This window comes from Hypomesus nipponensis, chromosome 10 (assembly GCF_054491055.1).
Source record: "Hypomesus nipponensis isolate SF chromosome 10, ASM5449105v1, whole genome shotgun sequence".
Taxonomy (NCBI): domain Eukaryota; kingdom Metazoa; phylum Chordata; class Actinopteri; order Osmeriformes; family Osmeridae; genus Hypomesus; species Hypomesus nipponensis.
In genome coordinates, this window is record NC_140370.1 from 15,517,737 (window position 1) to 15,540,713 (window position 22,977).

The following is a 22,977-nucleotide window of genomic DNA, read 5'->3' on the forward strand; positions in this document are numbered from 1 at the left end:
CTCCTCCTCCTCCCTCTCTTCTCTTCCTCCCTCCTTCTCCTCCTCTTCCTCCCTCCTTCTCCTCTTCCTCCCTCCTTCTCCTCCTTCTCCTCCTCCTCCCTCTCTTCTCTTCCTCCCTCCTTCTCCTCCTCTTCCTCCCTCCTCCTCTTCTCTTCCTCCCTCCTTCTCCTCCTCTTCCTCCCTCCTTCTCCTCCTCTTCCTCCCTCCTTCTCTTCTTCTCTTCCTCCTTCCTTCTCCTCCTCTTCCTCCCTCCTTCTCCTCTTCTCTTCCTCCCTCCTTCTCCTCCTCTTCCTCTCTTCTTCTCTTCCTCCCTCCTTCTCCTCTTCTTCTCTTCCTCCCTCCTTCTCCTCCTCTTCCTCTCTTCTTCTCTTCCTCCCTCCTTCTCCTCCTCTTCCTCCCTCCTTCTCCTCTTCTCTTCCTCCCTTCTCCTCCTCCCTCTCTTCTTCTCCTCCTCTTCCTGTCAGTGCTCCAGACAGGATTAACAGTTCAGCTGGTGCTTTGTGATGATGTGGCTAGGTCACACAAGGAGCTGGTTCCTCTATAAATACTTGTGTGTGTGTGTGTGTGCTGGTGTGTGTGTGTGCTGGTGTGTGTGTGTGTGTGTGTGTGCTGGTGTGTGTGTGTGCTGGTGTGTGTGTTTGTGTGTGTGTGCTGGTGTGTCTGCATGTAGAAGGAGAGACAGTGTGCGTCTTTTGTTTCCGTTCATAGGAGTCAGCTTCATGTTGCCCCCTGTCTGTCTGTTAGTGAATTGCGTCTGAGTTGGTCGCCTAGCCTTTGCACACTGTTTTTAATAGTCTCTTGGCCTCGCTAGTCTCTTGGCCTTACTAGTCTCTTGGCCTCACTAGTCTCTTGGCCTCACTAGTCTCTTGGCCTCACTTCATATTTTGTATATTTTCTTGGCTGCTTAGGACGAGGCTGCATTGTTTGACAGAATACGCAGGCAGCCCATGTGAACTATTATCTGTGGTCTGGCCTTGTGACAGAGGAGAAGGGGTGTGGATCCAACCAAGTTTTCATCTATTAGAGTGCTTTTGTTTTTTAATTGCCTCCGGTCTGATCATGTAGGCTATTTTGCTCACTCACACGCTTACTTGCACGCACTCACTCACTCACTCACACACTCATTCACACACACACTCCACATCGATCCAGCATGTCATTGATCCAGCCAATGCTGTGTTGCTCTGGCTGTGATGACATGATTGTCTGGCGTGTATGCAGAAAACCCTGCATCAGCTCTGCACCATCTGCTGTGTGTGTGCATGTGCGTGTGTGTGTGTGTGTGTGTATGTGTGTGTGTGTGTGTCAATTGTTGCATGTGTTTAGGGTGTGGGTGTGGGAGTAAACTTTTTAAACACCCCTCTACTGTGACAGTACCAGTAACAGCAATGCCCAGAGTACTATTTGTGTGCATGGTGATGTGCGACTGCCAAATGAGAGTGTAGCAGAGTAGAACAAGCCCATAACCACAGAGGAAGCTGCACCTGTCACCTGTGAACCAACCCAGCCGCTAACTAGCATTCACTGTACCTCTCAATCTCAATAGCTATCGCCACATGCCAGCCCAACCCAACCGTTAGCCAGCTAGCTAGCGTTAGCCCCCTCATGAGTTAGCGCCACATGCTAGCACAACCCAGCAGCTATCTAGCTAGCCTTTGCCCACCATTAGTTAACTCCACATGCTAGCAAGCAAGCAATACATACCTCCCCAACCCCCATAATATGCCTTTTAAATGATAACTACTGCACCCTCACATACAACAGACACAGACACAGACACAAAGGGAGTTCATTCAAGATCTCGGGAGGTCTATTTTTCAGACTCTCTCATTAAAAGTGAGTTCCCCCAGAGACTGTGAGTGCAGCAGGGTGAAATGGATGGACCCTCCTCTCCTGGCCTGATGAACAACTGATTATTTCTCCTCATGACTGCGGGTTGTCCCGTTTCAGCGCCCTCTCCCAGACAAATGGCTCTTCTACAGGAAAGGAAGGAAGGGTGTGTTTCGTTTCTCCTGCTGTTTCACTACCTAATCTGAGTGTGTGTGTGTGTGTGTGAATACGCTATCTGACTGATGGTAGTGTAGGTACATCAGTATAGGCCCACAGGCGGTCAGTTTGAAGACAGATTCAGGATCATCTTGGTTGGTCTTCAACCATGCCTGTCTCCCTCACCATGGAAACCAGTACCTCTCTCTCCACTAGACCCGGTTGTGGGGGTGTGTGTTTTCGAAACGCGTGTGTCACATTTTCTGAATCATGCCACCCGTTCAATGAGAGAGTGACTATCTGTTTGCTTCAGAGAAGAGAATCATTTTCTGGTTTTGTTAACAACCCTGCCAATGACTGAATGTGCTGGAATGTTCTTGAATTATACCTGGGTGTGAATGCACACATACACAAACACACACACACACACACACACACACACACTTCCTTTAGAGTTGGATGGGACAGATGGCAGCCCTGAAGCCAGTCAGCCTTGTGTACATAGCAGGACAGGGCTGCAGCACTGTTGCGTTGTTGAGATTCTAGCATGTGACATTTGTGTCGTCCCTCTTTAAATCAATACCCCAGCTTCTCTTATGGCTTTGCATGTAATTAGAGATGTGTACACTGTTCGCACTGAAACACACACACACACACACACACGTGTACCTCAGCACTGATTGAGAGTGGACAAGACATGCATGGATGCATCTCTCTAGGGGTCTCTCGAGCCCTCCCTCTAATATCTCTCTTTCTCTCTCTCTCTCTGAATCAGTCTCTCCCTCTATTCTGTCTGTCTCTCTTTCTCTCTCTCCCTCTATTCTTGGGGTCTCTCGATCTCCCACTGTTCTCTCTCTAGCTCTCTCTCTCCCTCAGTAACTGTAGAAGCAGCTAGGTCTCCATTAGAGCTGGCGTCCCTGGTGGCTGTCTGGGTAGGGCACCACCCTGTCTCTGTGTGGCTCGGCAAGGATGATCTCATGGTGAATCTGTGGCTTTCTGTGTGTGTGTGTCTGTGTGTGTGTGTGTCTGTGTGTGTGTGTGTGTCTGTGTGTGTGTGTGTGTGTGTGTGACATGGCGAGCATTGTGCCAAACAGCATTGTGTGTGCTGCTGTTTCAACCCAGCATTAGCGAAAGCTATTTATTCCCCTAATGATCTGAGGTAATTTAATAATGGATTAGAGAATGGATTCCCGGTATTTTGTCGTGTCCCCTTCATAGCAGGTGATAGACCGGCCCCAGCAGGACCTGTCTAGCTCCTGGCGTGGTGATAGAACGTCATTGTGTGCATGCGAAGGCTAATTCAAGTTACATTGTGCTGTGTAGCTTTGACCCACCTGTCTCTTCTCTGCCAGCGGTGCAGTATAAACACTGGAGGGAGAGCTCGTAGAGATTGCCCTCTTAGGGGAATTACACCGAAGGAGATAACGGTTTTACTGGAAACATCCGGATCCTAAAACGTGTTTACAGACACGATTTGAAGGTTGAGCTTAAACTGTGGATACATTCGGTTTTAAATGCTGCTTTTAGTGTTTTTTTTTTTTTTTTTTGTGCTCAAGTTGCTGGAAGGTTTTGGTTGTGTTTACTGTCTGTAAAAAGGCTTGCACAAGAACATCCAGTCTCTCTGATCGAATGATTTTCTTTAAACAGAATATCTGTATCTGTTATTTATATATCCCACTCTAATTGGGCATCTCTCTCTTTCTCACTCACATTGTCTCTCAATCTCTCTCCCTCCCTCTCTCTCTCTCCATCTCTCTCTCCCCCCCCCCCTCTCTCTCTCTCTCCCTCTCTCTCTCTCCATCTCTCTCTCCCCCCTCTCTCTCTCTCTCTCTCTCTCTCTCTCCTTCTCTCCCCCTCTCCCTCTCTCTCTCCCTCTCTCTCCCCCTTTCTCCCTCTCTCTCCGTCTCCACAGTGACAAACTTCAACAATGTGGAGGCCAGCTCAGACTCTGACGACGAGGACAAGCTGCACATCGTGGAGGAGGACAGCCTCCCTGATGGGGAAGGCCCCGCCCCCGAGGACGCCAGTGCCAGCGCAGTATTAGACCACAACGGCACGTGGAATGGAGGTGAGGGTCACCAGGCCGGACTGGCACTGTGCCAGCTAGGGTACAATGCTACTTAGGGTATTGTATGGTGTTAGCTAAGGGTATGGTGCTACTTAGGGTATTGTGCTAGCTAGGGTGTAATGATAGCCAAGTTATAATGCTAGGTAGGTTAAGGTACCACCTAGTGTATGATGCTAGCTAATGTATAATGCTACCTAGGTTATGGTACCACTTAGTGTATGATGCTAGCTAGGTTATGGGACCACTTAATGTGTGATGCTAGCTAGGTTATGGTACCACCTAGTGTGTGATGCTAGCTAAGTTATGGTACCACCTAGTGTATGCTGCTAGCTAGGTTATGGTACCACCTAGTGTGTGATGCTAGCTAAGGTATAATGCTAGCCTAGGTATGCTAGGCTATGGTACCACCTAGTGTGTGATGCTAGCTAAGGTATAATGCTAGCCTAGTTATGCTAGGGTATGGCTAACACTGGCAGTAAGGGAGCGCTACACTGCGGAAGCTGCTGTCATCTCCTCGGCATCACACGGGCTAGTAACTAGATTCTCCTCAGCTGTGTTAGATCGTTTGCTGGTGTTTGGAGTCTCTCCCACACTATGTCTGTAGCCGTCCCTGTTGCTGCAGTCTGTGTGGAAGTGTTGTAGAGTTGAAGAATGCATCTCAGCTTGACTGTTGCTGGTAATTTAATGGATCATTTAAATGCAGTTAGCCATGTGTACAGTGCAGTCTTTCTCTCACTCCACCCTCCCGTCTCTCTCTTTCTCTCTCCCTCCTTCTTTCTCCTTATGTCTCCCTCCATCTGTATCTCTCTCTCTCTCTCTATCTTTCTCTCTCCCTTTCTCACTTTCTTTCTCCGCCTTTCTCCCTCAGTTTCTCTCATTCGTTCGGTTTCTCTCTTCCTCTCTCTCTCTCTCTCTCTCTCTCTCTCTCTCTCTCTCTCACCTCCTCTAGGTGATCTGAATATGTCACAGGACGATGGGTTGAAGCATATAGCGCTGACTCCTGCTGCCAGCTTATTTACAAACTCATACCCAGAGCAAAACGCTGATATGTTAAAGTGCATGCTCTTCAAATCAAGAATGCACACGACACACACACAAACTTGTACACTCACGCACACAGACACACACATCCACACACTCGTACACACACACACTCACATGATGGGACATTTTAGCTGTCTCAGCTTCACACAGACTCATCACATCCCACACTAGTTAGCTATGCAGCTACCGCGCTAGTTAGCTTTCTGTCGGCTAATCCAGTGACAACACAATGGGCTGAGTGTTGAAAAACGTTGCGTGTGCGCTACCAGTTGTGTGTCTAATCTTTCCACCTGTTCCTGGGGATCTCCATTACTGTCTTGATTTCAGTTAGAGCGTGTTGGCGCCTCGTGGTTCTTTGATGGGGTGCATTAGAGAGAAAGGGAGAGGGAGGGAGGGAGAGGTAGAAGGAGGGAGGGAGAGAGGGAGGGAGGGGGAGGGAGGGGGAGGAGAGAGGGGGAGAGGGAGGGAGGGAGGGAGGGAGGGAGGGAGGGAGGGAGGGAGGGAGGGAGGGAGGGAGGGAGGGAGGGAGGGAGGGAGGGAGGGAGGGAGGGAGGGAAAGAGGGAGAGAGGGAGAGAGGTAGAGAGAGGGAGGGAGAGAGGGAGAGAGGGAGAGAAAAGAAAGTGATGGTCACGTAGAGATGATAAATTAAAGACGGTATCTCTCAACCCCCCTCTCCCCCCCCTCTCTCTTTCTCTTCCTCTCTCTTTAGACCTCAGTCCAAGGGCCAAAACTGCCAGATGTTTTTCTCCAGTTACAGAGACACACACACACACACACACAGGATGCACTCACTCACACACATACACACACACACACACAGGCATACACGTGTGTGTGTGTGTGTTCGTGCAGGCACGCAAGCATAAACGCATAATTCTCTCTTATACTCTCACTCTCTCTATCAAACTTGTAATAATTCTCTCACATCTCTCTACATACAGCAGCACTAAGCTGGTAGTGAATGGGCGTCCTTAAATTTGAAATGATTTGCAGCGTTAATTGTGCCTCATTGTCATTATTCTCCCTTAAAGAGCATTGACGGTGAACTTTTCAACTGACATTTAGAGACTCCTCTGGGATTGCATAGTTAGTACGTGTCAATTCTGTTACAGCCTCCATTACCCAGAATCCTCCAGCCACCTCCTTTTTGAGCTTGTCATACCTGACCTCTCTGCGACCCTCTGCCCTTTAAAACCGCTGCCTAAGCAAACACTGTGTATGTTTATACTGCTGATGCACAATGTTAGTTCCTCTGCTGCAAGGATAATTAGGAAATGAAACCCCAGTTGGCTGGCTGGCCTACAGCAGCCTATGGAGCTGTGCGACTGGGTCTGTCCAGATGTCTGTGTTTATCCTGCAGCCGGAGAGAGTCACACTGCAGACAGGATGCAGGGTCAGCTGGATGTAGGCCAGGTTTCTTCTTCTGTGGTAGTGGGTGAACATTTAGGTGGTGGGCAGTGTATTAATACCTACGCCCCCCTTCCCACTCTCACCACCTCTCTGTCTCTCCATCTGAGGCATGACTGAAGCCCTCAGGGGTGTTTCAGAATCAGAATTTTGTTTATTCGCCATATAAGTTTACACAGACACAGAATTTACTCTGGCTGGAAGGTGCACATAATAAACATATACGGATCTTAAATAAATAAAAAAGACTATAGTCTTACTAATTCTAAGAACTAAACAATGTAAAATACAATCTGTTGGAGTCTTCCTCTAGCTGTATTCCAGAGCGGGTAGGGCCCCAGCCCCAGCCCCCAGCCCCCAGTCCCAGCCCCCAGACCCAGCCCCCACACCCAGCCCCCAGCCCCCACACCCAGCCCCCAGCCCCCACACCCAGACCCAGCCTCTCCTTTTATTACAGGGGCCTCTTAGAGAGTACACACAATACTCAAACTCTCTCAGTTATCTTTCTTCTCTCTCTCTCTCTCTCTCTCTCTCTCTCTCTCTCTCTCTCTCTCTCTCTCTCTCTCTCTCGATCGACTGTGTCTCTGTAAGCTCTCTCCCTCACTTCTGTGTTTACCAGTTCCAGTCAATTAGAGTTGGAGTGTGAGTGTTTTTATCAGCTGCTGACGTTGTTGAGAGATCAGCCAGGGTCTCCCGTCGCTTCTTTGTGTGTCGGAGAATATTCATCAAAACTTTTTCATGAAGCATAGCAAATTAAGTGATACGTTTAGTATTGTTTGTCGGTGAATAGGTTTGTGCGTGTTATCATTTGCTAGTATAAGTATACTTGTGTGTGTGAGTGTGTGTTTGACACAGAGATGGTGTCCAGATCATTCCTTCAGAGCGCATGGGAGTGTGTGTTCAGCACACAGGACGTGATGGGGTCAGGGGTCACTTTAGATGTAGCAGGAAGCTGTTAAATCTCTGTCACACACGCACATGCGCGTGTCGGTTCTTATGTGGAAGTGTGCGTGTGTGTAAAAGTGTGTGTGTTCTCTCTAGGTGAAGGCCTTCAGTAATAGCCCTCTCTGCTCTACCTGAACCCAGCCTATCCATCATCTCCAGCTCACAGCTCACACACTTAGTCCATCACACACACACATACACACTCAGTCCATCACACACACACATACACACTCAGTCCATCACACACACACATACACACTCAGTCCATCACACACACACATACACACTCAGTCCATCACACACAGACTTGTACTATAGATTTGTCTATCATACAGACCTGTACTGTAGATAACTGTCAGTCACCATAGGGAACCACTGACTAACTCTCACTCCATTCACTGCTTGAAAACAAGCTCAGCCTTACTCTGTTGTTACAGGGACAGGTGTGTGTTTGTGAGTGTGTGTGTGTGTGTGTGTGTAAGTGTGTGTGCCATGAGATAGCCGAGTTAGCAGAGATAAAGTAGTGTTTCTGTGATAAAGTAGTGTTTCTGTGATAAAGTAGTGTTTCTGTGATAAAGTAGTGTTTCTGTGAGATTGGCTCTCCTTTGGCAGTGAGGTGGCCCTTTGCAGTCTCCATCCATCTGGAGCACCTTGTAAATCCACTTGGACTGTGTGTGTGTGTGACATGCCCCGGCAGAGTTTGTGTGTGTGTGTTCGACTGAGCGTGCTCATGGATGTGTGTGCTTCAGTGAGTGTGTGTGTGTATGTGTGTGCTTCTGTGAGTGTGCACCTATGTGTGTTTCTGTGAGTGTGTGTGTGTGTGTGTGTGTGAACTTGTGATTTCCTGTTTTTCTTCTCTCCTGATATTGAGCTGCTGCTGGCTCTCTGTGGTGGTGAGGATCAGATCCCATCACCTGAGGAACGCTACAGCCAATCAGAGGGAGGGGGAGGGGGAGGGAGGGAGGGGGAGGGGGAGGGAGGGAGGGAGAGGGGGAGGGGGAGGGAGAGGGGGAGGGAGGGAGGGAGGGAGGGGGAGGGGGAGGGAAGGAGAGGGGGAGGGAGGGAGAGGGAGGGGGTGGGAGAGGGAGAGGGAGAGGGAGAGAGAGGGGAAAACGATGAGTGTGCTGGAGAATGTTTGAGGATGAGGTCATGGGAAGTAGAAAAGACCCAGTATTAAAACTGGAGCTTTTGCAGAGCTCTGCCCGCCCTCCCTCCCTCCCTCCCTCCCAACCCCCTTCCCATCCCCCTCCCCCCCTGGCTCTAGCTGCACTCCCAGAGTGCACCTGTCCCTCTCCCACCACAGCAGGAAGGGGCGGGGCATGCTGGCACAGGTCCTGCCACCCTTTAAAGCGCTTAATCCCCATGGCAACTCTTCAGCTGCCAAAGTGTTCCGTTAGCCTGCGCCGCTAGCTCGGTGGCCAACGTAAGACTCCTTTTCAGGGCGAAACGAAAGATTAAGTATTATGTCAGCCACTTTAGGTCGGAGTGTCTAATCCTCGACTTCTCTCTCCCTTTTTTAGTGGGTCAGTTGAGTTTTTGAATTTTTATAGAGCCAACGTCATATATTAACGTTATATTATATTCATTCTTTTGTCACTCTGAATTCCCATGAAAGGACTCTTTCAGTGTTTGTCATGGCTCAGTGCTGGTTTGGACTGCCTCACGCGGGCTTTGGAAAGCAGTGCGTCTTTTCCTGTGGTGATAAAGGTTGATTGGAGAAGAAAGAAGAAGGAAGGAAAGAAGAGTGAAGAAAGGAAGGCTTAGCAGAGGCATGTGCTCTCTGGGCTCAGCCAATCACACGCTCCCTCCACACAGCCCCGCCTGGCCAGCCACACAACACCAGAGAGTGAGAGAGAGAGAGCGTTTTAGAGAGCATGAGGGAGATGGGGGAGGAGAGAGCGAGTGAGAGAGGGGGACTGAGTGATAGAGAGAGAGAGGGGGTGAGTGATAGAGAGAGAGGGGGTGAGTGATAGAGAGAGAGAGGGGGTGAGTGATAGAGAGAGAGAGGGGGTGAGTAATGGAGAGAAAGTGTGTGGTGAGTGATAGAAAGAAAATGAGTGAGTGATAGAAATGAGTGATAGAAAGAAAATAGAGAGAGAAAGAAAGGGGCAGAGAGAGATGAATCGTTCAGTAGCTGATAGATAGACAGGCGCTTAGCCTCAGTCGGTTGTTTTTTTTACTTGGTTGAATAAAGAGGAACTGAAATAAGTAACATACAGTGTGTGTGCCACTTTCTTTCTATTTTTCCAGCTATGTGCTGCTGGCCGGCCGCTGCATGTCTATCTGCCCTGACTGGATGACTCTAGGAGAGTCTGTTATCTGTGTTGGGACAGAGAGACAGGAGAGAGAGACCGAAGGAGAGAGAGGAGAGAGAGAGACAGGAGAGAGAGGAGAGACAGACCAGAGGAGAGAGAGGAGAGAGAGAACGATGGAGAGAGAGAGGAGAGACAGACCGAAGAAGAGATAGACATGATACAGAGAAGAGAGACAGACAGGAGAGAGGGAGAGAGACCAAAGGAGAGAGAGGAGAGAGACAGGAGAGAGAGGAGAGACAGGCCAGAGGAGAGAGAGGAGAGAGAGAACGATGGAGAGAGAGAGAGAGTAGAGACAGACCGAAGAAGAGATAGACATGATACAGAGAAGAGAGACAGACAGGAGAGAGGGAGAGAGACCAAAGGAGAGAGAGGAGAGAGAGACAGGAGAGAGAGGAGAGAGACCAAAGGAGAGAGAGGAGAGAGAGGGGAAACGAGAGTGTGATAGGCAGGATGAGAGAGAGACGGGATGAGAGAGAGAGACAGGATGAGAGAGAGACAGGAGTCTGTGTAATTGACAGAGCCAGGTAACAGCTTAGCACCGTGGGTCGTCTTGACGACCGCTAACTGCAGTCTGAGGTCCCGCTGACCTGGGGTCAGGCTGTGGTGACCTGTGGTTCTGCGTCCTCTCATGATCACAGACAGCCTCACAGACTGCAGGGCGGACAAACATCAGAGCAGCCTGGGCAGAGGACATGATGCTGGAACATAACGATGTGGGGGGCGAGCAAGAGAGAGAGAGAGAGAGAGAGAGAGAGAGAGGGGGGGGAGAGGGAGAGATTGTGAGAGAGAGAGAGAGAGAGAGAGAAGGGGGGGTGAGGGAGAGATTGTGAGAGAGAGAGAGAGAGAGAGAAGGGGGGGGTGAGGGAGAGATTGTGAGAGAGAGAGAGAGAGAGAGAGAGAGAGAGAGAGAGAGAGAGAGAGAGAGAGAGAGAGAGAGAGAGAGAGAGAAAGAGAGAATCACGCAGTAGTTGATAGATGGAAGCTTGTTGCGGTCAGGCCCTGTGTTGCCCCCTAGCTGTCATCTATCACATTACATGTATCACACAAGCAGTGGGGTAGTCGTGTTTCTGCAGTGGTGACAGAACCCAGAACACAACACCAGCAGAATCCCATCAGCTCTGTGTTGAGGCGCTGTGGGTGAATCTGACTTTTGACTACATTTTTGTCACTGTTGGTCTAACGAGCCATGGTTCAAATTATGACGCTTTCTGAAGTGACTAACACTTTGCGTGTGTGTGTGTGTGTGTGTGTGTGTGTAGCGGTGAAGGAGGAGTGTGTGTCGGAGGACGAGGAGGAGGAGGAGGAGGGGGGTAAGGATGCCCTGGTGAAGGAGATCCTACAGCAGGGTGACACGCCCGTCATTTACCCAGAAGCCCCAGAGGACGACCACCAACAGAGCACGCCGGACGAGAATGGTACGAGGATGAAGTCACTCACACACACCTACCTCACACACACACACACACCTCATACACACCTCTCACACACACACACACCTCACACACACACACCTCACACACACCTACCTACCTCACACACACACACACACCTCACACACACACACACACACACCTCACACTCACACACACACACACACCTCATACACACCTCTCACACACACACACACACACACCTCACACACACACACCTCACACACACCTACCTACCTCACACACACACACACACCTCACACACACACACAAAGGTGTCATCCAGAGAGGACCAGGAAGTGTAGGGATGGAGCTGTCAGTGACAGATGGTTTTAAAATTGTTCATCTCTCTCTCCCTCCTCCCTCTTCTCTTTCTACCCCTCTGCCTCCCCACCCCCCCCCCCTCCTTCCTCCTCTCCTCCAGGGACCCCAGATGTCTTCCCCCAGCTCCACACCTGCCCCTACTGCCTGCGAGGCTACAAACGCCACGCGGCGCTCAAAGACCACATCAAGCTCCGGCACGAGAAGAGTGACGATAACTTCAGCTGCTCCCAGTGCAGCTACACCTTCGAGTACCGCACCCAGCTAGACCGCCACATGGCTGTGCACAAGACCGGGAGGGAACAGGTACAGAGGCTCCCCTCCTCTCCTCTCCTCACCCCCTCTTCTCCTCTCCACATCCCCTCCTCTCCTCTCCTCACCCCCTCTTCTCCTCTCCACATCCCCTCCTCTCCTCTCCTCACCCCCTCTTCTCCTCTCCTCACCCCCTCTTCTCCTCTCCTCATCCCCTCCCCTCCTCTCCTCACCCCCTCTTCTCCTCTCCACATCCCCTCCTCTCTTCATCCCCTCCTCTCCTCTCCTCATCCCCTCTTCTCCTCTCCACATCCCCTCCTCTCCTCATCCCCTCCCCTCCTCTCCTCATCCCCTCCTCTCCTCATCCCCTCCTCTCCTCTCCTCATCCCCTCTTCTCCTCTCCACATCCCCTCCTCTCCTCTCCTCATCCCCTCCCCTCCTCTCCTCATCCCCTCCTCTCCTCTCCTCATCCCCTCCTCTCCTCTCCACATCCCCTCCTCTCCTCTCCTCATCCCCTCCCCTCCTCTCCTCATCCCCTCCCCTCCTCTCCTCATCCCCTCCTCTCCTCTCCACATCCCCTCCTCTCCTCATCCCCTCCTCTCCTCTCCTCATCCCCTCCCCTCCTCTCCTCACCCCCTCTTCTCCTCTCCACATCCCCTCCCCTCCTCTCCTCATCCCCTCCTCTCCTCTCCTCATCCCCTCCTCTCCTCTCCACATCCCCTCCTCTCCTCATCCCCTCCTCTCCTCTCCTCATCCCCTCCCCTCCTCTCCTCACCCCCTCTTCTCCTCTCCACATCCCCTCCCCTCCTCTCCTCATCCCCTCCTCTCCTCTCCACATCCCCTCCTCTCTTCATCCCCTCCTCTCCTCTCCTCATCCCCTCCTCTCCTCTCCACATCCCCTCCTCTCCTCATCCCCTCCTCTCCTCTCCACATCCCCTCCCCTCCTCTCCTCATCCCCTCCTCTCCTCTCTTCTCCCTCACCCTCCCCCAACTCCCTTGCTCCTCCTAGTACCTAATTGGCTGCCGGCCTGCCTTGCAGATATTCAGAGTGGTGGGGGCTGTTCTCCTAAGGATGTCCATTAGTTTGATAGAGTTACCTGGGGAGGTGGACCCTGATGAATAAATCATGTTATGGATTTCGAGAACGCGTTCCGATTTGTCACTCTGTCGTGATGGACTGCTGGCTTCATCTGTGCTTGCTGACTCTGTCAGAACGCTTCTCCTGGCCTGGCTGAACGATGACAACATGACTAACTCGGTTGTCGATGGGACTGGGATATGAAGCAAAATTATGACAAAATATTTGTTTACCTTTACCCGAGCACGTTGGTCCTGTTCCAGCATCTTTTTAACTTGTTTTGACAGTGATGACAGACAATGTAGTAGCGTAACAAATCATGATTCGTATTTTTTGCATCGTTTACAATAACTGATTATGCCTTCCTCATCTAAACTGTCACTTAATTCGAGGGGATTTCTCATCTGTTTCAGGTTTAAGGGCTGAGTCTCCTTGTTCTGCACCAGACAAAAAGACGTGTTGATTGAAACACAACTGTAGAACAGTTTTAGATAGAGTTCACCTGTCAGAATGAGGTGGCTTCATCTTATGTCTAAACTTCCTGTTTCGCAGCGTCACGTGACCCCGACGGGAGGAAACAGGAAGTTCAAATGTACGGAGTGTGCCAAGGCCTTCAAATACAAACACCACCTCAAGGAGCACCTGCGCATCCACAGTGGTGAGCAAGATGGTCGCCCCTGCCATCCTTACACACACACACACACACACACGTTTTCTCACAGACGCACACATTCACTTACACTCTCTCACACACACACACTCACTTTCTCACTCACACACATTCAGTCATGTACACACTTATACCCACACACACACTTATAAACAGACACACACACACACACGGTCCACAGTTGTCTCGCAGTCATGCGTCAGTGCTCAGGCAGATATTTATTAGTGTTCTCCTATTTAACAGTGATTAGACGCTGTAATAATACATTTGTGATTACAGTTATTATCCAGTCTCAAGCTACAGTTCAGTGTGCCATCGTTTTGTTTTTATGTAAATGCATCATCATGAAAAGCTTGATATCTGAAGGGCTCCGCAACAAGCCAGCTGGTTAATCCTGCTGGCTTTTCAACCGATCCTTTCATTGGTCCAATCAGCTTTTATTGAAATTTTCCTTCCTTCCTGCCTCTCCCTCTCCCTCTCTCTCTCTCTCTCTCTCTCTCTCTCTCTCTCTCTCTCTCTCTCTCTCTCTCTCTCTCTCTCTCTCCCTCTCTCCCTCTCTCTCTCTCTCTCTCTCTCTCTCTCTCTCTCTCTCTCTCTCTCTCTCTCTCTCTCTTTCTCTCTCTCTCTCTCACTCCCTCTCTCACTCCTTCCATCCCTCCTTCCCTCCCTCGCTCCCTCCCTCCTCAGGAGAGAAGCCGTACGAGTGCCCCAGCTGTAAGAAGCGTTTCTCCCACTCCGGCTCCTACTCCTCCCACATCAGCAGCAAGAAGTGCGTGGGTGCCGTGGCAACCAACGGCGTTAGCCGGCCCACCATCAAGCCCGCCCTGCCGCCCTCCCAGCCCCCCCCCTCCGGCCCCGCCCCGCCCGCGGGCCGCGGCCTCCTGAGGGACAAGGCGGAGGGCAAGCCCCTCCAGGAGCAGCTGCCCCTCAACCAGATCAAGTCTGAACCGGCCGACTACGAGCTGAAGCCCAGCGCGGCCCCTCACGCCGTCGCCGCGGGCGCTAACGGGGTGGTGCCGGCGGGGGCGGGGCTGGGCGTGGCTCCGGCCGTGGCCCCGGGGGTGGTCCAGGCGGTGGTGGTGCCCACCATGGGTCTGATGTCGCCCATCAGCATCAACCTGAGCGACCTACAGAACGTGCTGAAGGTGGCCATGGATGGGAACGTGCTGCGGCAGGTGCTGGGCACTGCCAACGGCGTGGTGGCGCAGGGGAAGCAGGGAGTTGTAGTCCAGCAGAGCCAGCAGCAGCAGGTCATCTCTACCATCAGCCTGCCTGCCTTTGTGGACCAGGACGGCAACACCAAGATCATCATCAACTACAGCCTCAACCCCGGGCCCGCCCCCACGCTGCCCCAGCCTCTGAAGAAGAAGGAGGCGCAACCCCCGCCTCCGGAGGCCCCGGCCTCCAAGGTGGAGAAACTGCCTCACGACCTCAGAATCGTCAAGACCGAGCCCGACTCGGAGTCAGATAAGGAGGCCGGAACAAAGGCGGAAGAGAAGGAGGCAGCGGCCAAGACTCCCGAAGAGAAGAAGAAGACCGCCACTTCCTGTTTACTGTGTGACGACTGCCCTACCGGTCTGGACGCACTGCACGCACTCCACTCCAAGCCGGCCAATGGGAGTTCAGACGTCCTTCCGGACCCTTCCATCGCCTCTCTCCTGGAGGAGGGGGGCCTGGCCCCAGGGAAACCCCCTCTGAAGGACCTCCTGTCGCTCCTCAAAGCGTACTTTGCCTCCAACGCCGACCCCTCGGAGGAAGAGCTCGCCAAGATCGCCGCCTCGGTCAACCTCCCGGCGGACGTGGTGAGGAAGTGGTTCCAGAAGATGAAGAGCGGGCCCATCACCATGGGAACGCCCGCCGCCCCGACCTCCGACGGTTCCCGAGCCTCCGACCTCAACGCCGCCGAACCCGCCGGAGACGGCTCCGAGACGCCCGCCCAGGACTCGCCTTCCGATCGCGGCGTCGCTGCCTCCAGCCCCGCCGCCTCCCCCTCGGGCTCCGCCTCTGATCCCGCCCCCTCACCACTAAACCTATCCTCCGGCGGGCTGGTCATCGTGAAGACAGAGGACGACTCGGAGGGCGACGAGGCCCAAGCCGAGCCTCTGGACCTCTCCCTCCCCAAGAGCACGGGCGGAGGGGCGCCAGATCCTCGGAAAACCCCCCCTAAGCCCCAGGAGCAGCCCCTCAACCTCACCTGCCTGAGGAAGGAGCAGGGAGGGGGCGGAGGCGGAGGCACCGTCTACGTCACATCACAGTCTCCCGCCGCCGCCACCGCCAGCCCAGTCAACCTCGTGGCCGCTCAGCTCCCGACCCTGGTGGCCATCACCAGCCAGGGCGGCTCAGTGCCATGCCTGCGCGCCATCACCACCACCACCAAGCGCGCCATCCTCATCCCCCAGCTCACCTACACTTACACCACTGCTGCCGGCAGCAACACCGGGGCCAAGACTGTTATCCTCAACGGTTGCCAGGTTTGTGACCTTTCAGTTTTTGGGGTCTTTTATTGGGTTGTTTCTAAATGACATACTGTACGTTTGGGTAAAGTAAAGTTGGATGATTTACAAAGTTGTGGAAGGAGGTATAGATATATCGCTTGTCACTGGATACAATTCAGTGGTAGAGCAGATGGAGAAGTTGCAGGTTTCATATACCGGTAAAAGCGGATTTATTAATGCAACGGCAAGTTCATATTTTATTCCCATTGGGGTTCATAAATAAACCAGCGTGTTGAAGTTAAAACAGCATTTTAAAGGTAACTGCGGACACAGGGCACCGTGAGACACAAAGCCTCCTGGGAGGGGGAGGGGTCTTCATGGGTCATAGAATGTCTAACATTCCCACGTTCTCTTTTCCACACTGACACACACACACACACACTGACACACACTCCCTCATACACACACCCACACACACTGACACACACTCCCTCATACACACACACACACTGACACACACTCCCTCATACACACACACACTGACACACACTCCCTCATACACACACACACACACTGACACACACACACGCTCGGTTACTGTATCTGCCATACATTCTGTGAGAGCACTGAGGAATGCAGAGCGGCCAGCTTCCTGCAGGGAGGCCAGGGAGGAGGAGAGGGAGGAGGGGGGGGGAGTGGGGGGGAAGTGGGGAAAGGGGAGGGGGGTGGGGGGGGGGAGGGGTGAGGGGTGAGGGGAGGGGGAGAGGTGAGGGGGGGAGTGGGGGGGGAGATGTGAGGGGGGTGAGGGGAGAGAGTGGGGGGGGAGAGTGGGGGTGAGGGGAGGGGGGAGAGTGGGGGTGAGGGGAGGGGGGAGAGTGGGGAGAGGTGAGGGGGTGAGGGGAGGAGGGGAGAGTGGGGGGCAGGGGGGAGAGGGGAGAGGGGAGAGGTGAGGGGGGTGAGGGGAGGGGAGGGGGGAGAGGGTAGGGGAGAAATGTGATTCCCGGCCGTGCCAAAATACGTTGTGTCCTTTGGCAAGGCACTTCACCCTACTTGCCTCGGGGAGAATGTCCCTGTACTTACTGTAAGTCGCTCTGGATAAGAGCATCTGCTAAATGACTAAATGTAAATGTAAGTTAATACCACCATGGGTCATGCAGATGTCATGCTCCATACGTACACTGGCCATAATTAAAGTGAACGGGATCACTACTTATTAATATTTATGAGGTATTTACAGCCTATGGCCCATAAGTGAACTTTCATTTCATTTTCACTTTAAGGCAGTGCTTATACCAACCAACAATGAACACAGCAAGCTGCCAGTTCAATTCTATATGTTTAGTTTCAACGTGATGCAGTCTGACTCTGTTAATAAAATATTTCCACTGTATCTAAATAAAAGATCAAGAAAAATAAATTAATATACATAAAATTCATCTCTGGTGTGTGTGTGTGTGTGTGTGTGTGTGTGTGTGTGTGCAGACAGAGAAGAAGCAGGACAGCGGCTCAGATGGCCCGGCGGCGGCGGCGGCGGCGGTAACGCAGGAGGAGCAGACAGACTCCGACTCTTCGCCCCCTCAGAAGAAGCTCAGGCGCCTGGAGACCGGCATGTACTTCTGTGACCTGTGTGACAAGATCTTCCAGAAGAGCAGCTCACTGCTGAGACACAAATACGAGCACACAGGTACTGCAGGCCGACCAGGAGAAGGGGACACTTACAAGATGGCCGACGTGTTGAGCATTGTTGGGTTGTTTTTGGTTGAGGTTAGGTTTGGTAGGGTCCTAAATGCTTTCATGACACGAGGACTATCTAGAAGTTAATACAAAAAAACGGCTATCAAAGACCAAAGTTTTCAACTAAAATATGAATCTCACTTGAAGCCAAATACTGACCCCCTCGCACCCTGCTCCCCCCCTCCCCCCACCCCCTCCCCCCCTCCCCTCCTCCCCCCTCCCCCCCACCCTCCTCCCCCCTCCCCCCCCCTCCCCTCCCCTCCCCTCCCCCCCCCCCCCCCTCCCCCCTCCCTCCCTCCCCCCCCCTCCCCCCCCCCTCCCCCCCCCCCACCCTCCTCCCCCCACCCTCCCCCCCCCCCCCCCCTCTCTCATTGCAGGAATGCGCCCCCATGAGTGTGGTATCTGCAGGAAGGCCTTCAAACACAAGCACCACCTGATAGAACACACCCGTCTCCACTCTGGGGAGAAACCCTACCAGTGCGACAAGTGTGGCAAACGCTTCTCCCACTCCGGCTCGTATTCCCAGCACATGAACCACCGCTACTCCTACTGCAAGAAGGACGGGCCCGGGGGCCGAACCGGGGGGCCCGGGGGCCGGGACGGGGGTCCGGGGGGCACTGAAAGTCCCCTTCCCCCGGGGGAGCAGTCAGACAGCAGGGCCACCTCCCCTCCCTCCCAGCTGGACTCTGACGAGAGGGAGAGCGAAGAGGAGGAGGAGGAGGAGGAAGATGAGGATGAGGGGATGGAGGCTGTGAGTGTAGATGACATCAGGGTGGTGCAGGTGGGGGACGACGGGGAGTGTGAGATCTACGAGGGGGAGTTTGAGGACGAGGCGGTCGGGAGAGAGGTGGAGGGAGAGGAGAGGGTGGAGGGAGAGGAGAGGGTGGAGGGAGAGGAAGGTGAGGGGGGAGAAGAGGAGGAGGAGAGGAGAGATGAAGAGGAGGAGGGGGGTGAGAGGACAGGTGAGGATGCGGAGGAGGGAGAAGCGGAGGAGGAGGGGAGAGATGATGTGGTGTTTGAAGACGAGGTGGTGGAGGTCCAGCTGGGTGACGAGGAGGACGAGGAGGAGGAAACCATGGAAACCGAGGACGCTGTGCCAACAGATGAGGGGGTCACGGAACAGAAGGAAACCATAGCAACAGAGGACGCTGTGGCAACAGATGAGGGGGTCACGGAACAGAAGGAATCCATAGCAACAGAGGACGCTGTGGCAACAGATGAGGGGGTCACAGAAGAGAAGGAAACCATAGCAACCGAGGACGCTTTGGCAACAGATGAGGGGGTCACGGAAGAGAAGGAAACCATAGCAACCGAGGACGCTGTGGCAACAGATGAGGGGGTCACGGAAGAGAAGAAAACCATAGCAACAGAGGACGCTGTGGCAACAGATGAGGGGGTCACGGAAGAGAAGAAAACCATAGCAACAGAGGACGCTGTGGCAACAGATGAGGGGGTCACGGAAGAGAAGGAAACCATGGCAACCAAGGACGCTGTGGCAACAGATGAGGGGGTCAAGGAAGAGAAGGAAACCATAGCAACCAAGGACGCTGTGGCAACAGATGAGGGGGTCAAGGAAGAGAAGGAAACCATAGCAACCAAGGACGCTGTGGCAACAGATGAGGGGGTCAAGGAAGAGAAGGAAACCATAGCAACAGAGGACGCTGTGGAAACAGATGAGGGGGTCACGGAAGAGAAGGAAACCATAGCAACCGAGGACACTATGGCTACAGAGGAGGAGCTCACGGAAGAGAAGGAAACCATAGCAACAGAGGACACTATGGCAACAGAAGAGGGGGTCACAGAAGATAAGGAAACCACAGCAACAGAGGACGCTATGGCAACAGAAGAGGGGGTCACGGAAGAGAAGGAAACCATAGCATTTGAGGACGCTATGGCAACAGATGAGTGTGCACCATCAGGTCAAGAGTCTGAGAGGAAAGAGGAAGAGGAGGGGGAAGAGAAGGAAACTGTAACAACCGAAGATGCTATGGAAACCGACGACAAAGAAGACCGCGTGGACGACAGTGCGAAGGAGGGATTGGAGATCGCTCCCATGACCTCAAAGGAAGTAAAAACAAGCTCTGAATGAAGGAAGAGGACAGTTTGTTTCAAGTACATGAAGTACAGTTTGAAGTATTGTTACAAAACGGAAGTCCGTAGTGTCGAAAAAGACAAGACAAACACCTTGTGTCAAAAAGAAAAATGGCAGCCATGCTCGCTGAGTCTCGGTCCACTACTGTGTACAACCCAGGTGTGCCTGAACTAGAAAAAAATACATGATTTTTTTTTTCTTGTGTAAAGAATATCAGTGTTAGAAAACTGTTTATATCGAAGATTTCAAAAGGAAGATGAAGAAAAAAAACAAAGCGTTTTAAAAAGAGAAATCCTTGGTCATTTTTCTTTTCTTCAGTCAGTGTTACTAATTTTGTCGCTCCATGTTTTAACTGTTTAACCTGTACAGATGAGATTTCTATACCTTTCTATTGCCAATGAAGTTTGCTAAATCAGTATTTTATTGAGTTTTACGAACAAAACCACCCTCTGCACTACAGTATTCCTGGTTTACCTACGGATACAACAATCCCTCTGTGTCACCTGCCCTTTCAGTATTATGGTGTTCACCTTAGCTACGTTACTTATGTTAGCATGTGCTAGCCTAGCATATATTTTCTCATCCTTTCGGTTTTCTTTGTCAGCCTTAAAGAAGATAAATGAAGTATTCTCGTGGGGACGGAGGAGGGGAGAGGGTGTGTGGCTTCAGACGCCATAACCAAACTTGTCCTATCAGGTAAAAAGACGTTGGGGACACAACTTCTTAAGCCAGCCAGCATTCTAACCGACGCTTTATGCTCGAGTCCCCGTAGCCACTGTTACTGCGCCCATAGACACTCCCTAGTATAGATACGAGAGGATTCTAGGATGGCTGTAGGAAAGACGTTTTAATCATTAGCGTATCGTACACATGAAGTCTATGGCAGGGAATGTTCCAAATCCACTTCAGTTGTAAATCCATACAAAAATGTGATAGTTTGTAATTTTTTTTAATACCACAGAATTGTTTTGGGCGTAGGATGGATGATGTATTGATATGGACTCGTGAATCGAGTCGTGTTCTTCCCTGGTGTTTCTTGGACAGCGTGCTTTTTCATTTGATCAACTTTGTTCTTGATCAAGGATCAGTGTTATGGAACGACAGCAGGAGAAATGGAGGGGACTTAGAGAACCCTTCTTAACCATCGAAGAACCTTGTTCGAAAAAATGGTAACCCTTTTTCAGCTCTATTAAGGATCTTTTCAGAGGTCTAATTGGGTCCTTCAGACAAAAAAGTCCTTACGGAGCCTTACAGATCCGTGCACGGTTCCTTAAGGTTTTCCTTTGTTGGGTTTGTGTAGAACCCTGTGTTTGGGGTTGTACCTCATTCCCCCTCCCGCCACCCCTACCTCCCCTCCCCACCCCTACCTCCCCTCCCCACCCCTACCTCCCCACCCCACCTCGAAGCCTCCAGCCTTATGCAACGACCTGTGAGCTGTAAGTGCCATTGACGTGTTTTTCTTTCCGATTCACCGTCGTAGCCAATCCTTTCCTCTGTGCAAGGCCCTGTATTGACTAATGTTTGTTTACTTGCCCTGTTCCTCTCCACCCTGAGAACAGGCCAAGTGTCAGATGCGTTCAGTGTGTGGTGGTTCCAAGACAAACTTGGATTGAAGAGTTGCTATTCCTGCGTTGGAACAGTCAGCAGTTTGTTGTACGAGTGCACTTGTGGTGATGATAAAGGTGACAAGCTAACCCGCACTTCAGGAAACAAACGTTTGTGAATTTGGTGGCAATTTTATGAAGGATTTCAGTTGATTTTACCTAACAGTGTTACAAGATAGTTTTATCAGTTTGGTAAGTTTTTTTTTGTTGTGTGTCCTGTGTATGTTTTCAGCAATGGCAGTATTAGAACTCCTTTTCATTGATAAAGCGTATCTGTTTAGTTTTTAGAGGACTTTTTTATATTTATGTGTCTTATTTTTATATTTTTCTTTATGGTTATTTATTACACATTGTAGTGTACAATACTGTAGTTTGAATTGATACAATAATATATTTTAGTATGAAAACTGATTTGAAGAAAACTAATCCAGAACAAGATCGTGAAGCTCTGGGACATGTTATTTTTTGTTTTGTTTTTTTAAACATAAAAGTATTATGTAAAGCATAAGTTCTGTTGAAGAAAAAAAAAGATAACCGTAAAGAAACAGAAAGTGCTGGTGTTGCATCCCTCATAAGGTTTGTCAGGCCTGTCCTCACATTGTTATGAAGCTACTGAAAATGTGATTTAAAAGCATGAATCCTTGCTGTTGTGATGAAGGATCGACCTTGTTATAAAGATGCGACCTCGACCCCCCCCCCCCCCTCACCCATTTCAAAGCCAATTTAGATCTCATGCCCCTTTCTGTTATGTGCCAACTTGTTATATTGTACTGTTATGTCAAATGTTACATTTTTTTACATCCCTGTTAGACCCACTGTTGTTATTTTGTACCATTTTTATTTCCGTTTTGCTCCATTTTTTATGACTCCCCACCATAATAAAGTACATGAAAAGAGAGAGATGGTGGAGTTTTCTGTTTAACATCGGACGTAGTAACACAACATCAACAGGCTTTGATTCATGAGATAAAATGGTCTTGAAGGTGTGAAAATAGCGGTTAGTTGTAATTGGAATGTCGTTTTTTGCTCTTCTTCTTTACGAATATATATATATATATATATATATATATATATATATATATTTAAGCAATTAGCCCCAAGAGGCCGTGGTTTAGCCTGCGCTGATTTTAGAACAGGTAAGGGGAGTATTTAGGCACGACGCGAAGCGGAGTTGACTGTAGTAAGATGGCCGCCATGTGCGGACGTTCGACTCCGTTGTCCGGCAACGCGGACGAGACTATACTTTGTAGTAGCGGAAGAATGACGGTTTATTATTAAACTATTTTGTTAGGATTCCTCCGTAAGGAGGAAACCTATTGTTATTGGTGGTTTTATTATTTATAATTCTTGTACCATGGGAGTCAATGGCAGCCCCTAGACCCCATCGACAACTTTTTGTGAAATTTGGCACACTCATTAAGGACAGTTTCTTCTATACCTACACCAAGTTTCATGTCTCCCATTAGACCACTCTAGCGCCACCAATGGGTCAAAGTTGGACTTGTGTTTACACACGCAACTTTTGAACCGTATGACTCAAAAATGAGGTACCATTGGATTCCCTGGATCAAGCCGAGTTCAACGCACACCATGGC

The 22,977-nt window shown here is 51.1% G+C and overlaps 1 protein-coding gene across 1 annotated transcript in view; it reads left to right on the plus strand.

The window, feature by feature from the left end:
- Nucleotides 1-19,775, plus strand: part of LOC146271965 (zinc finger E-box-binding homeobox 1-like) — a 44,726-nt gene extending 24,951 nt beyond the window's left edge. The window contains exons 2-8 of the mRNA XM_084707647.1: nt 3,899-4,054; nt 11,026-11,181; nt 11,621-11,823; nt 13,400-13,505; nt 14,205-15,988; nt 17,435-17,636; nt 18,064-19,775. Of these exons, the coding sequence (XP_084563773.1) occupies nt 3,899-4,054; nt 11,026-11,181; nt 11,621-11,823; nt 13,400-13,505; nt 14,205-15,988; nt 17,435-17,636; nt 18,064-19,775 (4,319 nt within the window). The remainder of the gene's footprint in view (nt 1-3,898; nt 4,055-11,025; nt 11,182-11,620; nt 11,824-13,399; nt 13,506-14,204; nt 15,989-17,434; nt 17,637-18,063) is intronic.
- The last annotated feature ends 3,202 nt before the right edge of the window (nt 19,776-22,977 follow it).